The following is a 23,896-nucleotide window of genomic DNA, read 5'->3' as shown; positions in this document are numbered from 1 at the left end:
TTTTGGGCCTACTAATCTTCAAAGTTACTTCCTAGATCCTGATATTAAAACATCTCAAAGAAAGCATACATTTTTCCTAAAATCTCTCTAAAGCATACTCAAAAACTAGTCAGATTTTTTTAGCTACAGACAATATCATGGCTTTCTTTGAATGCATTTTACCTTATACAAAACATTATTAATAATAGTTTTATTTTCATTTTTGCATAATACCTCTTTACAATGCCCAAGATAACATGGTAAACATAATTTTAGCACAAAAGCAATCTTTAGGCAATTATCAGTAATTATGAGCAAATTAAATTACAAAGCATTTTAATTTCAAAAACAAGTAACAAAGAAGTTTTTGGACCTCCATGAAAATGTATAAAATTATTCACATTTATAAAATACTTACTCTTTCAGGTTATCATAAGCTTCTTCTAAAAGTGCTTTTTCTTTACTAAGTGTTAATAACTGAGCCTCTCTTTTTTCCAGTTTCTCATTCAGAAATTCAACTGTCTGAATTAAAATATATAAAAGTCAAAACACAAGGCCATTTTTACACATGCAGGAGGTAACTTTTATAGGTATACCATTCACTAAAATAATATAGCATTATCTCATAAAAAATAAACACTACTAGGAGGATAGATGTTTGGCACAGCAATTTAAAAGCTACTTGGGGCAGCTGCACCCCTAAAGAAGGGTCTGCGTTCACGACCCAGTTCCTTTCCCAGTTGAGTTTCCTATTCACACATACCCTGGGAAGCAGCAGACTGTGGCTCCAGTCACCCTGCCACCCACGTGGGGGTCCTGGGCTGAGTTTTGGGCTCAGGGTTTCACCTGGCCCAGCCTTGGAGCTTGCTAGGTTTTGGGAAGTGAACCAGCAGATGTAAAGTCTGTTTCTTTCGCCTGTCTTTGAAATAATACAGAAATAAATTCTTAAAATGATAATGGAACACAGTGAATGCACAAAACTAAGAACTAAAGGTACAAACTGGAACGACCACATCACTGCCGCAAGGGGAAGATTGACAAACCACTTCAGAAAATAACCAAGCAATTTCTGCATAATGCTTTGATGCAGAAAGTTCTACCTTCAGTTGTGCCTCATAGAACTTCCCCAGTGCTGGCCCACATCTGAGCAGTACCCCAGCAGATGAGAGTTTTCCCTCAAATAAATAAACCAAAGGACATTAATTGTTACTATTTTCTTTGTAGCAATATAGCCATACTAATTAGTGCAATATTTCACAGTATTTGCTTGTGAATATTAAACCTATACACTAGAGTCTGGTAGCTTTATTTGGAAGAAATAAAGAGGGAAAAGAGGGAAAGAAGTTACAGAGAAAAGAGGGAAAGAAGAGATCTCTCTCATCCACGGGTTGGATCAAGAGATCTTTCATCTATTGGTTCATTCCTCAGATGGCCACAATGACCAGGGCTGGGCCAAGCTGATGCCAGGAGCCAAAAGCCAGGTCTCCCTCAGGAAAAGCAGATGCCCAAACACTTGGGCCCGCTTCTGCTGGTCTTCTCAGGTCACGAGTAGGAAGCTGGATTGGAGTAGAACAACCAGGACTGAAATGTCACCCATAGTGGGAAGCTGGTGTTGCAACAGCTGTTGTGGCTGCAGCTTTATCTGCTATGCCACAATGCCAGTCCCTCCGGTACTTTTTTTTAACAGTACTATTTATTGTTCAACACATGGCACTTAGAAAACAGTTCTTGGGCCCGGCGGCGTGGCCTAGCGGCTAAAGTCCTCGCCTTGAAAGCCCCGGGATCCCATATGGGCGCCGGTTCTAATCCCGGCAGCTCCACTTCCCATCCAGCTCCCTGCTTGTGGCCTGGGAAAGCAGTTGAGGACGGCCCAATGCATTGGGACACTGCACCCGCGTGGGAGACCCGGAAGAGGTTCCAGGTTCCCGGCATCGGATCGGCGCGCATCGGCCCGTTGCGGCTCACTTGGGGAGTGAATCATCGGACGGAAGATCTTCCTCTCTGTCTCTCCTCTGTATATATCTGGCTGTAATAAAATGAATAAATCTTTAAAAAAAAAAAAAAAAGAAAAGAAAACAGTTCTTTAAGGCATCCTTTACTTTCAGAGCCTGTAAAAGATGCCAACTCAGTATTTTTAAAGATGATTTATTTATTTATTTGAAAGGCAGAGCAAAATCGGGGTGAGAGGTACGGGGACAGGTTTTCTATCTGCTGGCTCACTCTCCAAGTGGTCACAATGACCTGGGTTGAGCCAGGCCAAAGTTAGAAGCCTGAATTCCAGTCAAGTCTCCCAAGAGGGTGGCAAGGGCCCAAGTCCTTGGGTTATCTTGCACTGCTTTCCCAGGCACAATGACAGGGAGCTGGAGAAGAAGAGGGGCAGCTGGGTCTTAAATCAACACTCATATGGGAATCCAGCATCACAGGCAGCAGTTCAACCGACTGTGCCACAACACCAGTTTCATCAACTCAATTTTTACATCTTGTGAAAATCAAAAACTAAACTGTTGAGGCATGTATACCACTTTTCTTTTGTACATATTAGGTAGCAGCAATGTTCATTCACAAGCTATGACTTTGCATCTTAAACTTTTTTGAGATTAACAATATCAAAATAACAGAAAGCTGAAACAATCCAAGGAGAACACACTCCATATGGATCAACGAGAATATAAACATCAATTATCAACCTAAAGATTAAAAAAAAGACACTTCAACATTTGCTACAAATAATGCCAAGACACAAAATATTGCAAAACATGAACTATAATATTTATGCTCATTTTAGCACATCTGCCAAGAAGTTCAAGATAAATATTTAAGGAACCAGTCCTTGAAAAATAAACCAAAAAAGCACAGTACAGCAAAATTCTAAGGTGACAATAACAGTTAACAATAAAGATTCAAGATGTAAACTTTAATGTTCACATGAAACAAACAGCTCATTTTATCATAGCTGCTATGACAAGATTTGAAATAATATCAATAATTCAATTTAAAACCATACTGAAATGGTAAAACTCATTTCATCAGCTGCTATGATAAAATTTCAAATAATTTAGTATCAGTTCAATTTGAAAGTCCTTAAGATAAAACTGAACTAGTAAAACATGAATCTTTCCTTATCAACACAAATCGTTATACATTCATGAAAACATTTTTAATAAGACAGCTGATTTTAGCTCCAAAAAGTACATCACCACCTACAATTACCTTGCTAATATCTTCCTTCTCAGGAAGTGATTCCGGCTGACTCTCAGCAGCTTCACTCTGCTCCTCATTTATTGGTGCAGGAGAAACCAAGATGTCCGGCTGATCGCAGTTAACAGGCGTTGCGCTTCGCCCACTTTCTTCCATTTCTGCTTCCTCCGTGGGTATAATTAATGCTTCATTTACTTCATCTTGAGATTTGCCTTCCACAGACTCAGTTTTTTTAGGCTTTGGAGTTGACGGACTAACGACGATCGGCACTGAGGCATACCCCTTGCCTGGTAACTCATCATCTGAGTTGATCTCGCTCACACTCCGGCTATCTAAGGACTGTACACTAAATGAGTCTATTCTTTCGAAAGCGTCAGATGAGCAGCAACTCTCAGTAAGCTTCTGGAACTCGTCCAAACGGTTATACTCAGGGCAAGCAGACGCAGAGAGAAGCTGAAAAGATGTGTGCATGAGGTGAAGACTTGATTTTGAATCTGTGGCCTCTTGTCTCGAACTTGCCGAACTCTCACTTATTACACTTTCATGATCTAAAACTTCAATATCGCTGGTGGTAGAAGTGCCTGAGGAGAAAGTGCTAATGGGAGGAGATGGTGTATTGCTCTGTCTGTCTTCGTGTTTTTGCTCCTTCGTTTCCACGGCGAGAGACTGTGTGGACAGATGAGGTACACTTCCTGCAGGTGTTTTCACATTAACGACGGCTTCAGATACTTTTAAATGCACAGTTGGGGCCTTGCTATCAGATTCCTTAGCAGTTTCTTCCTGCTGGTCTTCAGGTTCCGGAGCTGGAACGTCTGCGGTCTGAGCCTCCCCTGACGCACAAGAAGAGTCTTTCACTTTTGCGTCGGTTGGGTCCGTAGCTCTTGACTGTCCAGCGTGCAAGGATTCAGGCAAGGTGCTCTGCACCTCCTCTTCTGGTCGCTGTGACTTGGTGGGAGGCTTTGATACCACTGCACTCTTCTGAGCGGGCTGCACGTCTGCTGGAGAGAGGAAGGCGCTGAAGAAGTTCTCTGATTCATCGACCACAGTCCTCCGAACCGGCTTGGTGATGGCTTTAGGGGAGGCTGCTGGTGGACTCTGAGGTTCAGCGTTGGATTTCAGCCCCCAATTTGAACTGTCCCATCCTCCGCTGACAGGACTTATTCCTACAAGAAATATTAAAAATACTCATATTACACTCACATTTCAATCGTTATAAATAAATATGAACACAAACCTAGAAGAAATCTAGGGATACAACCTGTGATTTGTACGTTAAAATCCCTACTGTATTACTTATCAGTTCCTGGGTTAACGAGGCCCTTAAAAAAAATACTGATGGGGCCAGCATAATGGCTGAGCTAGTTAATCCTCTGTCTGTAAGTGCCAACATCCCATACAAGTGCATACACATCCCTGCTGCCCCACTTCCCTGCCAGCTCCTTGCTTGTTTCCTGAGAAAGCAGTGGAGGATAGCCCAAAGCCTTGGGACCTTGCATCTTCGTGGGAGACCTAGAAGAAGTTCCTGGCTCCTGGCTTTGGATCAACTCAGCTCTGGCTATTGTGGCCATTTAGGGGAGTAAACCAGGAGCAGAAGATCTTTCTCTGTTTCTCCTTTTCTCTGTAAGTTGGCCTATCCAATAAAAATAAGCAAATCTTAAAAAAGAAAAAGTGTGCTTTTGCCTAAGAAGCAAAGAGTACAGATAAACTAGACTGGACCACCAAAACAAACACATTATTCTGTTACACAACAAATAAAGAAAGCAATGGCATCTAATTCACAACTCCTAGTGAGTCCAAGAGATGTATTATTCATTTCTCAACAATAAGCAGTATATCTACAGGTCATGTGTGGTCACAACAAAAAAACCTCACCTATTCAGTTTCATGTTAATCTTATTCTCCTCAACAATAAAACACAATAATTCATCGCAAAGAGGGCAACAGTCAGAAGCTGAACACAGGATACTGGTGGTGAATGTTATTTTCCAAAGAATATGCTAAACCGATGGGTACAATAAGTTACCATTTCCATTCACTTAATGACAAGCCTGTTGTGCAAGCCCCACTCTATAAATTCACTCTAAAACAATTTTGTTCTGTTCCCTCTGCATCGGCAATTAAATTACTGTTAACTTCAGAAATGCGTACTTTTTTAGGACTACTGTTTATTCATATAAACAGTGGATGACACTAGGATCTTTAAAAAAAAAACTTGTTAAACTGTCTTCCAAGGGTGAAAAGGATAATTATCTAGTCACAGAAATAAATGTAAATAAAAACCTAATGACAAAAAACATGGTGTATTCACTCCTGCATTTAAAACCTTTCTTTAAATGCATTCTTCTTTCTCTAAATTCAACAGCAGATAAGTAGAGTTATTGCAAATTATGCAGAACTAAAAGCTGAAAACTAGCAAGCCCTATAGCAAAGTCTGTCTTTTAACATCACCTCAAAGCTCATACCGATTAAGAGTATTTAGAAAACTTTAGTTCAGACACAATTTGAGATTCATTTCTGTAATATATGGAGATAATTGTTCTATTAACTATTTTATCATCATCTTAACAGATGACAGGAATTAAACTGGTTTCTTGGAGAATGCTTTGCATAATCCCGGTGTTTTCTGACACACATTTAAAGTACTCTATTGTCAAGACTTACGGTCATTTTTCTAATCTAAAACACAGAAGGTGGTCCACAACATTTATAATTCACTAAAACCTGACCCTAATCTAACTCACATATTTTAAAATATAAATCATATGACACAATGAAATGACTCAGATTTTAAAAACTAGTATCTTTGTATCTACTCTAAAGAAATCCAAAATATGGGATGTGCCCATGTGTTCTGGTGTTTTTTATCTCAGTTTTATTTCTTCCAAAGACTTTATTTTCTCTTGTCAAATTCATTGCTGGCTCATGGCTTATACGGTGGCATCATTTTTCCCAAGAGACCTTTGTGTTTCCTTTTTGTTGCCCATGTGTTGGTTACTCAGTGGGGCACTTTTTTATGGTACTGTAATTCGTTTTTGTTATTGTTGCTGTTGCGGTTGTTCTAACTCATACCAGTTGTTGACCTTGTTTCACGGCTTCTCAATTATGGAAATGTATACAGTAATGGAGTACTGGGGTCCACCATGCCCAGATGTGGGGGTATAATGCAACATTCATTCCTGCTTCCAGACGAAAAATGGACTCCCAATGAAACTGTTGGAAATGTGTAGACAGAGGGATGCTGGACTGTCTGAAATTGTGCCAGCAATGTCGGGGTACACTTAAATAAGAGACTGATGGAATTGTGATTCCTTATGAAGGACTACACCACTGTAGTAAAATGGGGAAAATCTGTCGGGGGGGTGGGAGTTTGGGGGTAATCCCAGTCTATACAAAATTGTACCACATAATTCAAAAATTCAAAATAAAAACATATACATATAAAATTAAAAAACAAAATGTGGGATGTGTAGGAAAAAAGCAAGTTACACTACTCCAGCAAAGTGTTATCACATTTTGTAAAAAGCAACAAGATAACGATATACACACATGGACAAAGACACCAGAAAATGACCTAGTTCCAATTTAGGTCCTGACTTTCCAAAAGCAGGAGTAGTCGGGAATAGCTTATTCTGTTTCACACAAAGGTTTAACATCCATCAAACCTACACAGTTCTAACCTATATATCATACTTGTAACCTTAAAGACAAAACCAAGTGAAATTACTAGCAAAGTTCAGTTCAAGGGCTCTGACAAAAAAAAAAAAAAAAAGAGAGAGAGAGACCTAGCTCTTCAGAAATAAAAATGTGATCCAATCCCAAACTCTTGGGCCACAGATTCCAGAGACACGACTCCAGGATATCCTGCCCTTCGCCACTGTGTGACCCAGGGCAGGCTGCTTAGCTATTCTGAGTCTCATTTTCCATTTCTGTTGTTTTGAAGACAACAAAGCCATTAAAAAAAAAAAAAGCACAGGACGCGCCCCTAGGCACCAGGTGCTCCTTGAAGGCCAGCAAGGATTCTGCCCTTCCCCGTTGATATTATGGTCGGACAGTGTTGCTCGGGGAACAAGGGTAACAAATGACACCCCAAATCAACAAGACCCGCACCAGGGACCGGAGCCGGACTCCCCAAGTCCACGTTGGACACTCGAGCGACATTTGGGAACGGGTGTCGGGGGAGAGACGGCTGCCCAAGCCTTGTGGGGTCGGGGTCCCCACGGCTCGCCCCGCGCCCCTCCCCCTTACCGGGCTCTCCGTACGGAATGGTCTCGGCCCAGGCGCCCGGCTCCTCCTCTTGGATGTCCAGGACCCTGTCGATGGACTTCTGGGCCTGGGACAGGGCCTGCTTGGCGAAGCTGGAGAGCTGGGAGGCGTTGAACCAACTCATCGCGCTCCCCGGCCAACGGCGGCGGCGGCGGCGGCAGTAATAAGCGGGAAAGCCGCGCGCCGGGCCCGCAGGTCTCAGGGCCCGGGACGGGTGCAGCGGGGCAGCCTCGGCCCCTTCGCCCCTCACAGGGCCCTGTCAGCGAGCGGCCATGACCCCGACAGGCTCCCCCGGACCCCGGGATGTTAGCCTCGGCTCGTCCCGCACAGCTGAGGGGGAAAGCTCCCGCCTGCGCATGCGCAAGACGCTTCCACGTACACAACCACCAAATCCGGGAGACCAAAGTTCCGTCGACGGACGGAACAGGAGCAAGGAACGCTTACGTCATGTCCGGGAGCTCAGGGTTGCCCGTAGTTACCAAGGAACGCGGAACAGTTTGTTGATAGATGAGGCGCCCAAAGCGGGAGTGTCCACCAACGCTCCGACAGAGGCCTGTCTCTCCGGGAGAAGTAAGAGTTCCAACTATGCTGTTTCTTAGAGAACGAGGTTGTCGTGCTAAGAAGAGCAGATATTTGAGTCTCTCATCTCTTAATATTTTGACTCAAATACCAGTTTAATCAGTTCTGTGTTAATTTAGCTCAAGTACAAACTCCGGTTTGGGCTTGTCTGTGAAGACCGGACATGAGGCTCACACACTGCAGAAGGTACAAACCCGTCCTCATTGCCCCTGCCAGAACACACTCAGTAGTAGTATGGTCTGCAGTTCTATATTCTACCCAAATTCATATGCTGACACTTTAATCCCCAAAGTGGAGCCTTGAAAGGGTTACAAAGATCACAACGACTACAGGGCCCTGGTGAGTGGAATTAATATTCCCTTAGCAAAGGGGCCTCGAAGTGCTCCTCCCACCATCGGAGCGGATCACCTATGAACAACACACACAGCCCTCACCAGACACCCATCTGCTGGTGCCTGGATCGTAAACGTCCCAGGCTGCAGAACATTTGCTTTGCTTTGCTTTGCTTTGCTTTCCTTTTCTTTCTTTAATTTATTTATGTTCACTGCAAAGGCAGATTTACACAGAAAAGGAAAGACAGAAAGCTCTTCCATCTGTTGGTTCACTCCCCAAAAGCTAACACGGCCCGAGCTGAGCTCTGATTTCAAAGCCAGAATTCCTGGAGCAAGGTGAGAACTTTCGCCACCAGGCTACCACACTGGGCCCATATTTTAGTATCTTAAAATGGGAATATGTAGAATGTGTTTTCGTTCTTTATTTTTTGGCTTGAATTACAGTTTTCTACTCAAAAAGATGACAGTTACATGTCATTTGATTATATTTCTAACTTCATATCGACAAGTAACATGGAATTTCACTGTAAAAACCTATGTGTTAAATATATACACTATTGTTTTTAAAAAAGGATTTATTTATTTTTGTTAGAAAGGTAGATTTACAGAGAGGAGAGACAGAAACAAAGATCTTCCAACTGCTGGTTCACTCCCCAAGTGGCCGCAACAGCCAAAGCTGAGCTTATCTGAAGCCAGGAGCCAGGAACTTCTTCCATGTCTTCCATGCGGGTGCAGTGTCCCAAGGCTTTGGGCCATCCTCTACTGTTTTCCCAGGACACAGCAGGGAACTAGATGGGAAGCGCAGCAGCCAGGACACGAACCGGTGCGCAACATGGGATCCTGGTGCTTGCAAGGTGAGGATTTAGCCACTGAGCCACCACGCCAGCCCCTAAATATATACACTTAGATTCAGCCTAACGTTTTGAAAATGAAAGAATGAACATGTAACATTTCCTTTGTACAACAGCATGATTCTCCAAGTAGTGATGTGAGAAGCTATCTCCAACTGAGAGTTGAGTCAATAACTTAAGTTTTAGATCATTTTATTCGAGATTGTAGTGCATGGAACTGGAACTCATCCCTCAATTGCCCCAGATCTGCTCTTTAGATAGCTTAGCTGTTTAGAAGCACTGGAGGTATTTAGTGCTTCTTGTGAATTACTAAATTGAAAGTTTTAACATGCTGACTTTTGATATTTAGACAATTATTGGAAGAGTACCACAGCTTCTTAAAGGGAGGGTTTCAATCTAATTTGGGGGGCATGGGAGAAAAAGAGAAGGAATTCCTTTAAGGCAGTTTCCAGCAGTGTGGTAAGGAGACAGGAGGAGCCAGCAGGAATGACAAAGAACCAGAGCAGGAAGGGTGCAGGAAGGTGAGTGGACAGTGTGTGGCAAGCTAGATGAAGGGTCCATCATCCAGGCACAGCCTGCTGCAGCTGCCTATTCCCATGTCGGTACTCATGTTTGAGCTCCATCTGGATTTTGGGGTGAAATCTAGCTTTAAAATGTTGGTAGAATTCTTTGTTTTTAAGATTGTAGGGTTTAGGGCCCGGCGGCGTGGCCTAGCGGCTAAAGTCCTCGCTTGAACGCCCAGGGATCCCATATGGGCGCCGGTTCTAATCCCGGCAGCTCCACTTCCCATCCACCTCCCTGCTTGTGGCCTGGGAAAGCAGTCAAGGACGGCCCAAAGCTTTGGGACCCTGCACCCGCGTGGGAGACCTGGAAGAGGTTCCTGGTTCCCGGCATCGGATCGGCGCGCACCGGCCCATTGCGGCTCACTTGGGGAGTGAAACATCGGACGGAAGATCTTCCTCTCTGTCTTTCCTCCTCTCTGTATATCCGGCTTTCCAATAATAATAAAATCTTTAAAAAAAAAAAAAAAAGATTGTAGGGTTTAGTTTTAGGTAATAATTTAGGTTGCTTTTAGATGTTTCAGGCCCTTTAAACTGTTACAACCATTACCATGAATTGAGTGGCTTATTTAACAAATTTATTTCTTGAAAGTTCTGCAGTCTGGGAGCTGACACAGTAGCTCAACAGGCTAATCCTCCCACTTCAAGCGCCAGGATCCCACATACCCCGGTTCATATACCAGCAGCTCCACTTCCCTTCCAGCTCCCTGCTTGTGGCCTGGGAAAACAATTGAGGATGGCCCAAAGCCTTGGAACCCTGCACCCGCATGGCAGGCCCGGAAGAAGCTCTGGCTCTAGCCATTGCACCCACTCAGGGAGTAAACCAGTGGATGGAAGATCTTTTTGTCTCTCCTCTCTGTGAATATGACTTTCCAATTAAAAAAAAAAAGATACTAGAATCTAGGGCAGGCATTTGGCACAGTGGTGAAGCAGCTGCCTTAGTCAGTAGAGTACCCTGGTCCTCTCCCAATGCAAGGCTTACTAGACACAGCAGGTAATGACTAGGTCGCTGTCTTTCTGCCAACAGCAAGCAAGGTCCACACTGAGTTCCTGGTTGCTGGCTTTGGCCAGGATCATCCCTGGCTGTCAGACACATTTGTGGAGTAAACTAATAGATAAGTGATCCCTCTTCCTCTCCCCCTGTCTCTATCCTGCTGCCTTTCATACATTTTATTAAAAAAAGAAAAAAAGAAAGGTTCTAAACCCTGTTTTCGAACACTTGACCTTAGAGTTTTAGTCATTTAGAAAAAACAAAAGCATTTTAGGAAATTTTTATAGAGTTCTTCCAATTCTTTACATTACCTTGTTAGAACAACTTAAAGTAAAACTAATATACTAGATACTAGATCTTTACTGTGGAAATCACCATATTGAATTATTAATTATAGTGCAATAGTTATATTCAAAATTATTTTATTCAGTAGCATGTAACTTAACTCCATAGTGCTACAAATTTTTTGTTTTAACTTTATTCCTGTTGTTGATTCAGTTTCATGGCTTCTCATTAACAGAATGTACAGTAACTGCATAATAGAGTCTATTATATCCAGATGTGAAGATACAATGCAGTACGCATCTCTATTTCCAAATCAAAGATGGACTCCCAATGAAACTGTTGGATATAACTTGATAGTAGGATGCTGGACAGTCTGCCATTGTCTGTACCAGCAATGTCAGAACACACTTAAATAGCAGAATGATGGACTTATGACTACCTATAAAGAACTATACTATTATTGGGCAAATCATGTGTGGGGGAGGGAATTTGGGAAAAGGGTTAGGGGGAATTCCAGCACCTACATAATTGTACCATAAAATTAAAAATAAAATAGAAGTCACAAAAAAGCATTTTAAAATTACACAATTATGATACACTTAAAAATTATTACTACATTAATAGGAAACTACTTACCATTCCTTATGTACTTGAAAAAAAAACAGTGAAAAAGTAGACAATATATGGTTTTATTAATAAATATTGTGAAAGCATCACTGACAACTGTTTAAACATTAAACTTTTAAACAGCCATGTCTTGGCTTTAATATTGTGCACACTGGCTTCTATGGCACTGCAAACACACACATGAAAACACATTACATTTTCATGCACAAGTATTCAGGTGAACACCACTGACAAATAATTAAGAGAAAAAATAAACTTTGCAATATTCATTTGGACAGCTACAATTAAATGAATAACAAATCAAGAAATAGCCTATGCTCGACACACCCTACATGTCAGGTTGTAATATTCAATCTTTTTAAAAGATAATTCTTTATTTTCTTGGTTTTTTTTTGGGGGGGGGGTGCTCAACAGAAAGCAAAGGATTATATTCTTTGACCATAATAAAAAAATTCAAACATAAAAGAGTGTTTCCCTCCTCATCAAGAAGCAGTACAGTTGCTCATAATCTTTGTCTTCAGGCATCATTTCCCCATATTGTTAACAAAAATGTTTGGGAGAGCTTCACGCCCAAATAAATCAAGAGAAAATTTTTAAGTTAAAAAAGACTGGTTCATTCATTACATTTAAAAAACGTCGGATTCCATTTGCACTAATGCTAAAAATGATATCAACTAAATTCCTTAGCATCCCCGGAGTATACTGTTTCCAGAAGTTTTCTGTATTTGTGCAGATTGCTTTTCCTTAAGAAGTAAAATGCAGTTTGAAGAGGACAGTCTGTGGGGTGGTGACATCAGCAACTGCTAGCTCTTGTCCATCAACAAGGCCTAACTCTAAAGAGAGAGAAAGCATAATTAACCCAAGCAGAAACACTCCACAGAAAAGGTAAACACACGCATACACAAACCAGCAAGCTTTCTAATGCAGTCAGCCATCAACATCTAGATCTCTTTCACCAAGGTAATGTTTGATACCTTTGGGATTTATAAATTTTAATTTTACTAGAAGAGCATTCATATCATTATTTCCAAATGTTATTATGATCTAATCAGGTTATAAAAACACACTAAGAGCAACTTTAAAACAACCATTCATCATTTTTACTAAAGAAAGGGAAAACTATTAGTAAATATATTTATTTAAAATACCTTTTGAGCCCGGCGACATGGCCTAGTGGCTAAAGTCCTCGCCTTGAACGCCCCGGGATCCCATATGGGTGCCGGTTCTAATCCCGGCAGCTCCACTTCCCATCCAGTTCTCTGCTTGTGGCCTGGGAAAGCAGTCGAGGACGGCCCAATGCATTGGGACTCTGCACCCATGTGGGAGACCTGGAAGAGGTTCCTGGTTCCCAGCTTCAGATCGGTGCAGCACCGGCCTTTGCGCTCACTTGGGAAGTGAATCATTGGACGGAAGATCTTCCTCTCTGTCTCTCCTCCTCTGTATATCTGACTTTGTAATAAAAATAAATAAATCTTTAAAAAAAATAAAATAAAATAAAATAAAATAAAATAAAATAAAATAAAATAAAATACCTTTCAATGTCTTGGAAAGATTTGGCCTCGTTCGTTCTTCAATAGAGGTTACTGACTAGAAAACAAAATCATTTCAATGTAAGACACATGAAACTTATGTTTAATTGTTAATATATTTTTTTAAAAAATAAAAAGCTAACAGTAATCACCTGTAAATAAAGTGTTCTATTTTTTCCCTCTAATGTGGCTGTAATGGCTGGAGATTTCATCTGCCTATGCATAAATATGAAAAAGAAGTATCAAATATCACTTTAAAATTTGTTTTTTGGAGTTTAAAATCATAAAAATAGTTTTCACAACATAACAAAATTCTGAGACACTTACAGAGAAGCACTGTTGGTTAGATAATCCAAAACTTCCTGTAGTTTAGCAGATGGAGAAAACTGAATGTTTTGAGGAAGTTGACTACAAGCTGGGCAGTTTTCCTGCATACATAAAATATAATAAATTACAGTTTCAATACATCAGAATCAATCTCCTTACAGACAATGAAATCAACTTGTTTTATACTCATAAAAGCCTATGAAAAACGGCTTAATGTATTTTTCTTAATTCACTATTTTTATTTTGCTATCCCATATTTATTTTAGGCTATACAACAAAAGATATATAATAATAAGTAGGGCAAGTTAGAAAATAAAATATTTACTGTATGGATAATCATATTCAAATTTTGAAATAATATTTTTTAAAAATCAAAGGATATATGATTAAAAATATTTTCCTTATTTAATACTACTAACCTTTCTCTCTGCTTCAAATGTATATGTGTACAGTCCGTCTACGTCATTGAATACCAAGTAATTATTCAGAGGAATGTATGCACTGTGACAAAAAATAATTCTGATTATTATATAACCAAACCATGTTAAAATACAGATTTTATAAATATTAAAAATAAAACCCATTACCTTGTGGCTAGTTTAAAAACCTCAGTGGCACATACAGCTAAAAAGAGAAAAATTGATAAATTAACTCAATCAGGACAGATAAACTTATAACTGTTATTGATTAAAACAATATATTTTTACTTTGAAAATTGAAAAAGTAAAACAAAAATTGTTTTTGTAAGATCCAAGTAATACATGTTGTCTTTTTTCTTCATCAACTTAATATACATTAACTTAAAACAGTGCACAGAAGAGGTATAATGGAAGCAAAAAGTACAGTAACTTGTTCTTTTTCAACTGCCCAATTATACAACCCTCCCCCACTAAAATTCTTGACCTCAAACTCCCAGAACAGAACTAGATGCAGAAATGTCACTGCAGATTCTGAGTCACATACCAAACAAAGAAAAATAAAACGAATGGATGGTCTTTTCTCCCTCACCTGCTATGACTGCATTTGTGGAAGCTACTGCAGGAATGATTCGTTTTATTACTCCTGAACAAAAAGAATTAAAATGTGGTCATTTCTGTTAGAAAACAGCTGCTTTAAATTAGCACTAAAACTTGCTTTTTCGGGCTTCAAGTAAGAAAATAAACTGAAAGCTTAATCATGAAGCAATTTTTTTTTTCATATTCTCACTTTGGTAGTCAGTCAAGAATTTTAAGCTATGGAACCAAACAAAACTCTCTCAAGTAAGATTTTAATTAAAATAAGACAGTAATTGTTAACAGTATGTTTATTAGTGTTCTATCTACAGTGTGAATTTTGTGACACTTTTTTAAAAAAAGTTTTTCTTTTTTTAAGATTTATTTTTCATTGGAAAGGCAGATAACATTTATGGAGAGAAGGAGAGACAGAGAGAAAGATCTTCCAACCTCTAGTTCACTCTCCAAGTGGCCACAACTGCCGGAGCTGAGCCTATCTGAAGTCAAGAGCTTCTTCCTGGTCTTCCACACGGGTGCAGGGTCCCAAAGCTTTGGTCCATCCTCTACTGCTTTCCCAGGCCATAAGCAGGGAGCAGGATGGGAAGTGGAGCAGCCAGGACACAAACTGGCACCAATATGGGATCCCAACACTTGCAACATAAGAATTTAGCCATTGAGTCATCACACCAAGTCCAAAAATATTTGAGTTTCATAGTATGTTTAGGTGTTAACATTGTTTTTGAAGAATTATTTATTTCTTTTAAAAAGAGAGAAAGAGAGAGAATACGCCACCTGCTGGTTCATTCCCCTGATGGCCTCAACAGCTGGAGTTGGAACAGGATGGAGCCAGGATTCAGGAGTTCTATTCAGGTTTCCCATATGGGTGGCATAGGCTCAAGTTCTTAATATATCATCTGCTGCTTCCAGGAAGCATCAACAGGAACCTGGGAGCTGGCCCAGTGGTATACTAGGTAAAGATGCTCTGTGTGGTGCTTGTATCCCATATGGGTGCCAAAGCCAGTCCTAGCTGCTCCAGTTCTGATCCACCTCTCTGCTAAACGCCTGGGAAAGCAGCAGAGAATGGCCCAAGTCATTGGGACCCTGCACCCACATTGGAGACCCAGAACCTGATTCTGGTTCCTGGCTTTAGACAAGGCCAGCTCCAGCCGCTTCAGCTATTTAAGGAGTAAATCAGTGGTTAGATCACTGTCTCTCCTCCTCTGTTGTAACTATGCCTTCCAAATACAAACAAATACACATCTAAAAACAAACAGTTGAATCAGAAGTAGAAAATCCAGGCCATGACCAATATGGGATTCACATGTCTACAGTGGCAGCTCAATCCACTGCCCTTAACCACACAATGGACCCTTATCTTATTACTCTGATTTAAAGGTAAGGAAAATGAGGCTGAAAAAGTTAAATAACTTATTCATAGCAATACCTAGTAAACAGATGGCACACATCCTAGAAATGTCCCAAGGTATATATTCTTTGACACACATTCAATATAAAAAAATAACAAAAAGAAGAACTGCCCCATATCATGTTTCACTATAACCTGAGCTACATACAATATTACAGTGGTCTATCAGGTATTTTTTGCATCAGTAGTCACAATCAGGAATGAACAAAGCTCCATTTTAAACATCTTTTATGTTTGAATAAAATAATGTTTAAGATGCAAAATAAACATGCCATTTTATAACTACATTCCAATTATTCATTTCAGAGCAAGGCAGCCAAAACAAGACAAATAACAGTCTGGGTTTAACAAAAGAGAAACCTGAAAGTGCCTGGCCACAGAAAGGTAGAATTCAGATGTCTGTGTCAGACAATGCTATCTTGTTAGAAAAAATACTAAATCAATTGTTTGGAAAAGTAACAAAAGAGATGATTAGCAACACAGATGGAATGAATGTAGAAGAACTATGTAAGTTGGCAAAGAACACAAAGAATACAGAGAAAACAGCAGACTAAATTTTAAGAACCAACTTTTCCCATATTAAAAAAAAAAAAAAAAATGGGGCCTGCTGTGGTGGCCTAGCAGCTAAAGCCCTTGTCTTGAACACACCGAGATCCCATATGGGCGCCAGTTCTAATCCCAGCGGCCCCACTTCCCATCCAGCTCCCTGCTTGTGGCCTGGGAAAGCAGTGGAGGATGGCCCAAAGCTTTGGGACCCTGCACCCACGTGGGAGAACTGGAGAAGGTTCCAGGCTCCTGGCTTTGGATCAGTGCAGCACCAGCCACTGTGGTCACTGGGAGAGTGAATCATTGGATGGAGGATCTTCCTCTCTGTCTCTTCTCCTTTCTGTGTATCTGCCTTTGCAATAAAAATAAATAAATCTTTAAAAAAAAAGAAAAAAAAAAGCATGGACAGGAAGGCATTTGACCTCTCAGTTAACAAAGTACTGCTGGAGTTTGACTCCTGGCTGTGGCTCCGGGCTCCAATTTCCTGGAAATACAGACACTAGGATGCAGCAGTTAAGTAACTGGGTCCTTGCTTATGTGGGAGAGCTGTAGTGAGTTTCTAGAACTAGGCCCAGCGCAGCCCAGTGCAGCGATTTGGGGCTTCAACCAGCAGACGAGGAAGCACATTGGTGTTCTCTGTCTCTCAGTGTTTCAAGTAAGTAAATATTAAACACATAGAAGAAAGCATCCATAAAACTGCCAGGTCTATAAAAGAGACAAAAAGCTTAGCAATTATATTCATGGAGAAAGCATCGTTTTAACAGCATCAAAGATTCAAAGTATCACATCAATGTACGCAGTAAAATAAATCTCTGTCCTTTACGACTACATTAATGATCAGAAGTGAATTATTGAAACTAAGATCAATCCCAGAGTGTTGAACAACCTGGGCAACCAACAGAAGTAGAGATAACTAGGAAATACTAGAGAAAACCAACAGGACGATGACTTGAAGCCATGTAACCTATCAGACTTAAGGGAACAAAGGAGGTTTACAGCCATGACAAAGTTTATAGAGAATAAGAAAATGTCCCTGCCCCTGAGAATAAATATTTGTAGAAAATGAACAAACATGAATGAAGAAAAGTGAAAAAGATGTGGAAGAATAACCTGGAGGTACAGGATTGAGTTCCAGGGACAGCTGGAGAGGGGACACCGTAAGATGGGGTAGCCCATACAGTGTGTCTGGAGAATAGTGTGCCTGGAAAGCAGTGAAGCCTGACCCACATCCATAGGCGGCTGCACCCATGTGAGAGACCGAAGAAGCTCCTGGCTTCAGACTGGCCCAGCTCTGGCAGTTGCGGGTATTTGAGGAGTGAACCAGCCATGGAAAATCTCACTCTGTCTCTCCCTCATTCAAATAACAACAACAACAACAAATTACTTGGCAAAGGGGCTTTTTGACTTAAGTTACCCACTCAAATAATACAGGACTAATGTGACAAGTGAACAGGACCCTCTGAAAAATGGTATTTTCATTGTATTTTATTTATGGCTAATTGTGACTAAACTCTTCCTTTTAAAGTCAGTTCTAGAGGGATTAAGCCTACAGCTCTATCCTCAGTATTTTTTTTAAAGATTTATTTATTTATATCGGGAAGTCAGATATACACAGAGGAGGAGAGACAGACAGGAAGATCTTCCGTTCGATGATTCACTCCCCAAGTGGCTGCAATGGCCGGTGCTGCACTGATCCAAAGCCAAGAGCCTAGAACTTCCTCCAGGCCTCCCATGCGGGTGCCGGGTCCAAAGGCTTTGGGCCGTCCTCGACTGCTTTCCCAGGCTACAAGCAGGGAGCTAGATGGGAAGCGGGGCTGCCAGGATTAGAACCGGTGCCCATATGGGATCCCGACGCGTTCAAGGCGAGGACTTTAGCTGCTAGGCTACCGCACCAGACCCTATCCTCAGTGTTTTACAAATTATCACTTAAAAGGGAATTATATTTTGTACCAGGACAATACTCAGACACAAAAGGTAATGGTTTTTACATAGCATAAACTGTCTATTCACTTGTGTCAGAATATGAAAACAGACTGCCCCATGAGGTGACGAATTTCTTTTCGTGAAAGATAAAGTAGTTGGTTCAACTTGGAAGATTTAAAGCCTCCTCCAGTCTGAAGATACCAACACACAACTTTACTAAATGATTTCTAGCTGAACTTGGTTCTCTCCTATTTGTGGGGTACCTGTTACTTCCATGGTACCTTTGCTGGATCTTACATGGAGGATGCGATCTGAAGTCATTTGTCAATTACTTCCCTCAAGGCACACCAGGCCTAACAAAAACGATCCCCTGAGAAATCATAATTCATGGCGAGTGACCGACTTACCTTGAGTGAGTCTGTATGTCACGCCTGTAATATTATACTGCGATGCTCTCTCTAAGGACTTTTGGAAAATCCACTGAATATGTTCAGGATCATCCCCATCTAATGCAGTTCCTTCTGGTAAGAAAAAAGAAGCAAAGTATGTAATCAGAAAGCAATTTTGTTTTTAAACAAAACTATTCATAAGGAAAGTTATGGATAAAAAATATTTTTTTATGAAATCTACATCTGTATTACCTCCAAAAGGCTGTTCCTTCGGCCACTGCAACATCCTCACATACTCAATACAGTGCTCTGGTAGCCTGGGCATAGACGCAATGGTGCACATGGGAAAATTAACCTAAAATCACAGTTTGTCTTTTTTAGTGAACAGCAAATGATGAATGATTTTAAAATGTAACACAGTTATGATTTAGCTCGTAAATGTTTATCATTCATCTCCGCTCTCCACTCAAGTATGCACATTAATAAGGCTTCTAAAACCAACAGGAAGCAGTCAATTTACCTCACTTACCTAGGGTGATCTACTTATAAATATTTGTCCCATCAGTTCTCAGTCTTCTAGCTAACCTCAGACATAGTGTCTGTTTTTATTGGAAAGGCAGGTTTACAAAGGAATGAGAGGCAGAGAAAGATCTTCATCTTCTGCTTCTTCACCCCCCAAATAGCTGCGCCGGCTGGAGCTGAGCCAATCTGAATCCAGGAGCTTCTTCCAGGTCTCCCACATGGCTGCAGGGTCCCAAGGCTTTGGGCCATTTCCCAGGCCACAAGCAGGGAGCCGGATGTGAAGCGGAGCAGCAGGGACATGAACTGGCAACCATATGAGATCCTGGTGCTTGCAGAGAGAGCACTAGCCAATTGAGCCATTGTGCCAGACCCCAGATTTGCCCCACATTTTTAAGCTTTGTTAGACCATGAGAAAAAAAGTGCTCAATACATTCTCAAATATGAGTACTGCATTAGGTCAACCAGACATTTAGAAACTTATGAAGCAAAACAAAAGCACATGCAGAGTTAAATCAATTATAAATGCATACTCATAAAAAAGGCTCTACTTATTAAAAATTTCAACTGTTCTTTACAAAGATTATATAGATCAAACAACTCCATCTTTGTATCTTATCTTCCTTAAAATATATTCCAAGATTCTCAGGGGATACCTGAAACCACAGATAGCCACAAATCCTACATGTACTATGTGTGTTTTCCTAAACATGATTGTTTAATTTGTAAACTAGATCCAGTAAGAAATTGTGCTCAATGCAATAGCCTAGTGGCTACATCCTTGCATATTAAGTAAAATACAGGTTACTTGAACACAAGCACTGTGACACCTTGAAGAACCTTGATGTTTTCTGCTTTTGTGATTTCTGCCTTAATTGCTTGGCTGGGGGCTGTGTGAACTCCAGGCCTGACAGTCTACATGACACCCAGCAGAACACCCAGCAGGTCATGTAGGCCGACCACTCCCTGGTGTTAGATCAGACCCACTGCCCTATAGCTCATCAGTGTGTACCTTTTGAAAGTTGCTGGCTTCAAATCTACCAAAAGAAGCCTGCCAACTTGCTCTTTTTGAAAGTTAACAGTTAAAACAGACCAATCATGACTGTGTAATTATATGGAATTGTCCTGAAATGGTTAAGAACCCTGTGCTGTGGAACTTTGCTCTCTTTCTGCTTTGCTGTTCATGCTGCCAGTCCTGTGGTCTGTTGGGGGCGGGTGGCTGGGAGACCTAGGTTAACCTGAAAACACTGCCCTTTAAGTGTTATCACCGACTTCAGACTCAATGATTTTCTGGGGATCTCAAAATCCAGCACAACAACCTCACAGCTGACGTGACAGCCAACAGGGCCACTGTGTGACTAACAGGCGGGTAGTGTAATGGGATGGATATGCCAAGAGAGCAGGACAGGACAGAACAGGTGATACGAAGAAGGATGGTGAAATATGTCATCATGCTACTGAGAATGGCAGATAATTCAAAACTACTAGAATTTTTTTTTTAAAGATTTATTCATTTTTATTACAGCCAGATATACACAGAGGAGGAAAGACAGAGAGGAAGATCTTCCGTCCGATGATTCACTCCCCAAGTGAGCCGCAAAGGGCCGATGCTGTGCTGATCCGATGCCGGGAACCAGGAACCTCTTCCAGGTCTCCCACGCAGGTGCAGTGTCCCAATGCATTGGGCCGTCCTCAACTGCTTTCCCAGGCCACAAGCAGGGAGCTGGATGGGAAGTGGAGCTGCCAGGATTAGAACCGGTGCCCATATGGGATCCCGGGGCATTCAAGGCGAGGACTTTAGCCGCTAGGCCACGTCGCCGGGCCCACAAAGCTACTAGAATTTAAAAGGATTTAATGCTGTATCTTTTCATGTGATATTTTCAAACCATAATCGGGGAAAACTAAATTATGTGAAGTCAAAATGCAGAAAAATGGGGGATAATATATGGCTGATAACCAATAAGTTACACCTCTAACCTGACATAGCTTTGTATCTGCCGTTTATCTCAAGTAGAACACCAATAAAAAGAAAGTATAAAAGCATATTTTCCTCACATTTTACTACCTTATTAGTATAATTATAAAACCATGGTTACCCCTAACTGAATCCTAAATATTAACTAAACCTAAATATTAACTAGACTAACTCTTGGGCCTGGCGCAGTAGCCTAGTGGCTAAAGACCTTGCCTTGTATGTGCTGGGATCTCATTGGGGCATCAGTTCTAATCCAAGCTGCTCCACTTCCCATCCAGCTCCCTGCTTGTGGCCTGGGAAAGCAATTGAGGACGGCCCAAAGCCTTGGGACCCTGCACCCTTGTGGGAGATCTGGAAGAAGCTCCTGGATCCTGGCTTTGGATCAGCGCAGCACCAGCCGTTGTGGTCACTTGGGGAGTGAATCATCGGACAGAAGATCTTCCTCTCTGTGTATCTGACTTTGCAATGAAAATAAATAAATCTAAAAAACAACAAAAAAAGAATGCAACTCTCTCAGCCCACCCCAAAACACCATAAAAGGAGTGCAGGTAGTTCTCTGATTACCTGTGGTGGATAAAGTTCCAGCGTACATTCAATACAAGCAGTCATTCCAGGCAGAATCACCCGGGCGTTTCCTTTAAAACCTTCTGTTCCCCCATCTATCAAAGGGACAATGGAGCTTGAATCTAACACATCACCTTCATAGTTCAGAAGAGATATCTAGAAAAAACATTTGAAGTACTTAAAAGGAGAAGGCATAAGAATTCAAAAAGAGGGGCATGTTTCCAAGTAATTCTGAATTAGCTGTCGTAGTGAGGTGTAATTCATGCACCAAATCAAGGGGTCATAATGTGAATAGTTTCTATCTAAACTGAAAAATCAATGATGTAACAGTGACATTTATTCAACTCAAAATGAAATAATAAATTTTCAATTTAAAAACATATAATATGTAATTCTAATTTGTTGCATGCCAACAGCAGTAGCACCAGGAACTTGAGACAGGTAACAGGACTAAAGTCTTTACCAGCATGCCATTTATCCACCTTCTGGCAATGATGGAATCCAGTCCACAGACAATAATGTGAAATTCTAGGAGAAAAAATATAGCAAATCAGCCTAAAAGTACAGCTGTGTAATGACTTGTCAATTCAGTTCATAACACATGGGAGATGTGAACACAGGAAAGACTGTACACAAGCGGGGAAGACTGTGTATGTGCAGGGACAGGCGTCTAAGAGAACTCCATTTTGCTATGAGCCAAAAAAGTGCTCAAAAAAGCTTAAAATTGCACAAAATAACTCATCTTCTAGGAAATAAACTTGTACTTTGCTATAAACACACACAGAGTTTCTAATCCTATAGGAATTCTTATTCAAATCTGCAGTAAAAAATATAGAGGCCTCAATTAAGAATTAAAATATCTTTTCACTCAGTCCACAGCCTTCCTGAAAAGCCAACAGTGAGAGAAGTAACGAAGAAATAAAGCCTTCAATAGCGACTAAAGTTCAAATTTAAAAATAGTATATATACTTAGCAATTAAAAAATGTTAAGAATCTAACAAAAATGTTTAATTTCAAATGGAACAACTTACGTCGATAAAAAGTGTCATTAAAGTCTTGAATCTTTTTGAAATATCTGGACAGGAGTAAAGGAATTTAAGCTGCTAAATTTTTGAATTTCTGAAACGATTTTCATAATAATGCCACAAGTTAAGCACTAAAAATATTTAAAACAATGAATGATCTCAGCAGAAAAGAAGAAACTGACAAAACGAGCGCAACTTCTCTCTGACAAAAACTATTTTCAACAGTTCCTCCTCTGTTGGTTTTTCTAATCCCCCATATCACATTGATGTTTCTATTTGGAAAGCAAAAGCCCCAGGAAAACTATGTTCTCAACTATCAGCACCAAGAGGAAATGATGTTTGCTTAGCGAAAGGAACACACACTTAACAGTTCTTACATAATAAGTAATTTTAAGTTACTACAAAGCTAATTTTAGGAAAGTTGCAGAAGATGTAAAGAGCTTTTTTTTTTTTCAGTGCTAATGATTTTATAATGTTGGTTTTCTCTGGGAATTGGGAGATAAGGTCGGAATTGTTTCTGCCTCTTTCATTGAACTTGGTTTGCAAGTCTCTCCTTTTCTGGTATCAGATCCTACAAGTCTGGACGCGGCACAGACACCTACTCAGAAATGCCTGTGGGGCTCAGCCCTTCCCTGAGACGCCTGGCCGATCGAGTGCACTCTCTCCTTTGTTTCTCATCATTAAGCTTTCCTACCTTGCTTACCAAAACAGAAAACCATAGCAAAGACAACAAAACTGGTGTCACATTGGACAAAACATAAGCACTTCTTTTTTTTTTTTTTAAGATTTATTTATTTTATTACAAAGTCAGATATACAGAGAGGAGGAGAGACAGAGAGGAAGATCTTCCATCCGATGATTCACTCCCCAAGTGAGCTGCAACGGCCGGTGCGCGCCGATCCGATGCCGGGAACCTGGAACCTCTTCCGGGTCTCTCACAAGGGTGCAGAGTCCCAAAGCATTGGCCCGTCCTCGACTGCTTTCCCAGGCCACAAGCAGAGAACTGGATGGGAAGT

At 40.8% G+C, this 23,896-nt stretch overlaps 2 protein-coding genes across 4 annotated transcripts in view; both read right to left on the bottom strand.

Annotated features, from left to right (window-relative positions):
* The window catches only part of TMF1 (TATA element modulatory factor 1), a 33,448-nt gene extending 25,616 nt beyond the window's left edge, over nucleotides 1-7,832 (bottom strand). Inside the window, exons 1-3 of one of the 2 annotated variants that reach the window (XM_058678425.1) lie at nucleotides 7,423-7,832; nucleotides 3,190-4,340; nucleotides 398-501 (exon numbers count right to left, since the gene is read on the bottom strand). In XM_058678425.1, coding sequence (XP_058534408.1) covers nucleotides 398-501; nucleotides 3,190-4,340; nucleotides 7,423-7,564 — 1,397 coding nt within the window. In that variant the 5' untranslated portion in view covers nucleotides 7,565-7,832. The remainder of the gene's footprint in view (nucleotides 1-397; nucleotides 502-3,189; nucleotides 4,341-7,422) is intronic. The other variant, XM_058678426.1, reaches the window with a different exon arrangement.
* Nucleotides 7,833-11,707: 3,875 nt separating this feature from the next.
* The window catches only part of UBA3 (ubiquitin like modifier activating enzyme 3), a 28,894-nt gene continuing 16,705 nt past the window's right edge, over nucleotides 11,708-23,896 (bottom strand). For both annotated transcript variants that reach the window (XM_004581605.3, XM_004581604.4), the window contains 12 exons: nucleotides 22,887-22,930; nucleotides 22,319-22,383; nucleotides 21,856-22,011; nucleotides 19,050-19,152; nucleotides 18,816-18,929; nucleotides 14,530-14,583; nucleotides 14,109-14,145; nucleotides 13,941-14,022; nucleotides 13,522-13,622; nucleotides 13,347-13,410; nucleotides 13,198-13,252; nucleotides 11,708-12,498 (listed from right to left, as the gene is read on the bottom strand). In XM_004581605.3, coding sequence (XP_004581662.1) covers nucleotides 12,410-12,498; nucleotides 13,198-13,252; nucleotides 13,347-13,410; nucleotides 13,522-13,622; nucleotides 13,941-14,022; nucleotides 14,109-14,145; nucleotides 14,530-14,583; nucleotides 18,816-18,929; nucleotides 19,050-19,152; nucleotides 21,856-22,011; nucleotides 22,319-22,383; nucleotides 22,887-22,930 — 964 coding nt within the window. In that variant the 3' untranslated portion in view covers nucleotides 11,708-12,409. The remainder of the gene's footprint in view (nucleotides 12,499-13,197; nucleotides 13,253-13,346; nucleotides 13,411-13,521; nucleotides 13,623-13,940; nucleotides 14,023-14,108; nucleotides 14,146-14,529; nucleotides 14,584-18,815; nucleotides 18,930-19,049; nucleotides 19,153-21,855; nucleotides 22,012-22,318; nucleotides 22,384-22,886; nucleotides 22,931-23,896) is intronic.

Source organism: Ochotona princeps, chromosome 21 (genome assembly GCF_030435755.1).
Source record: "Ochotona princeps isolate mOchPri1 chromosome 21, mOchPri1.hap1, whole genome shotgun sequence".
Lineage (NCBI taxonomy): Eukaryota > Metazoa > Chordata > Mammalia > Lagomorpha > Ochotonidae > Ochotona > Ochotona princeps.
The sequence above is the reverse complement of the archived record's forward strand: the minus strand, read 5'-3'. Positions and strand labels throughout refer to the sequence as shown.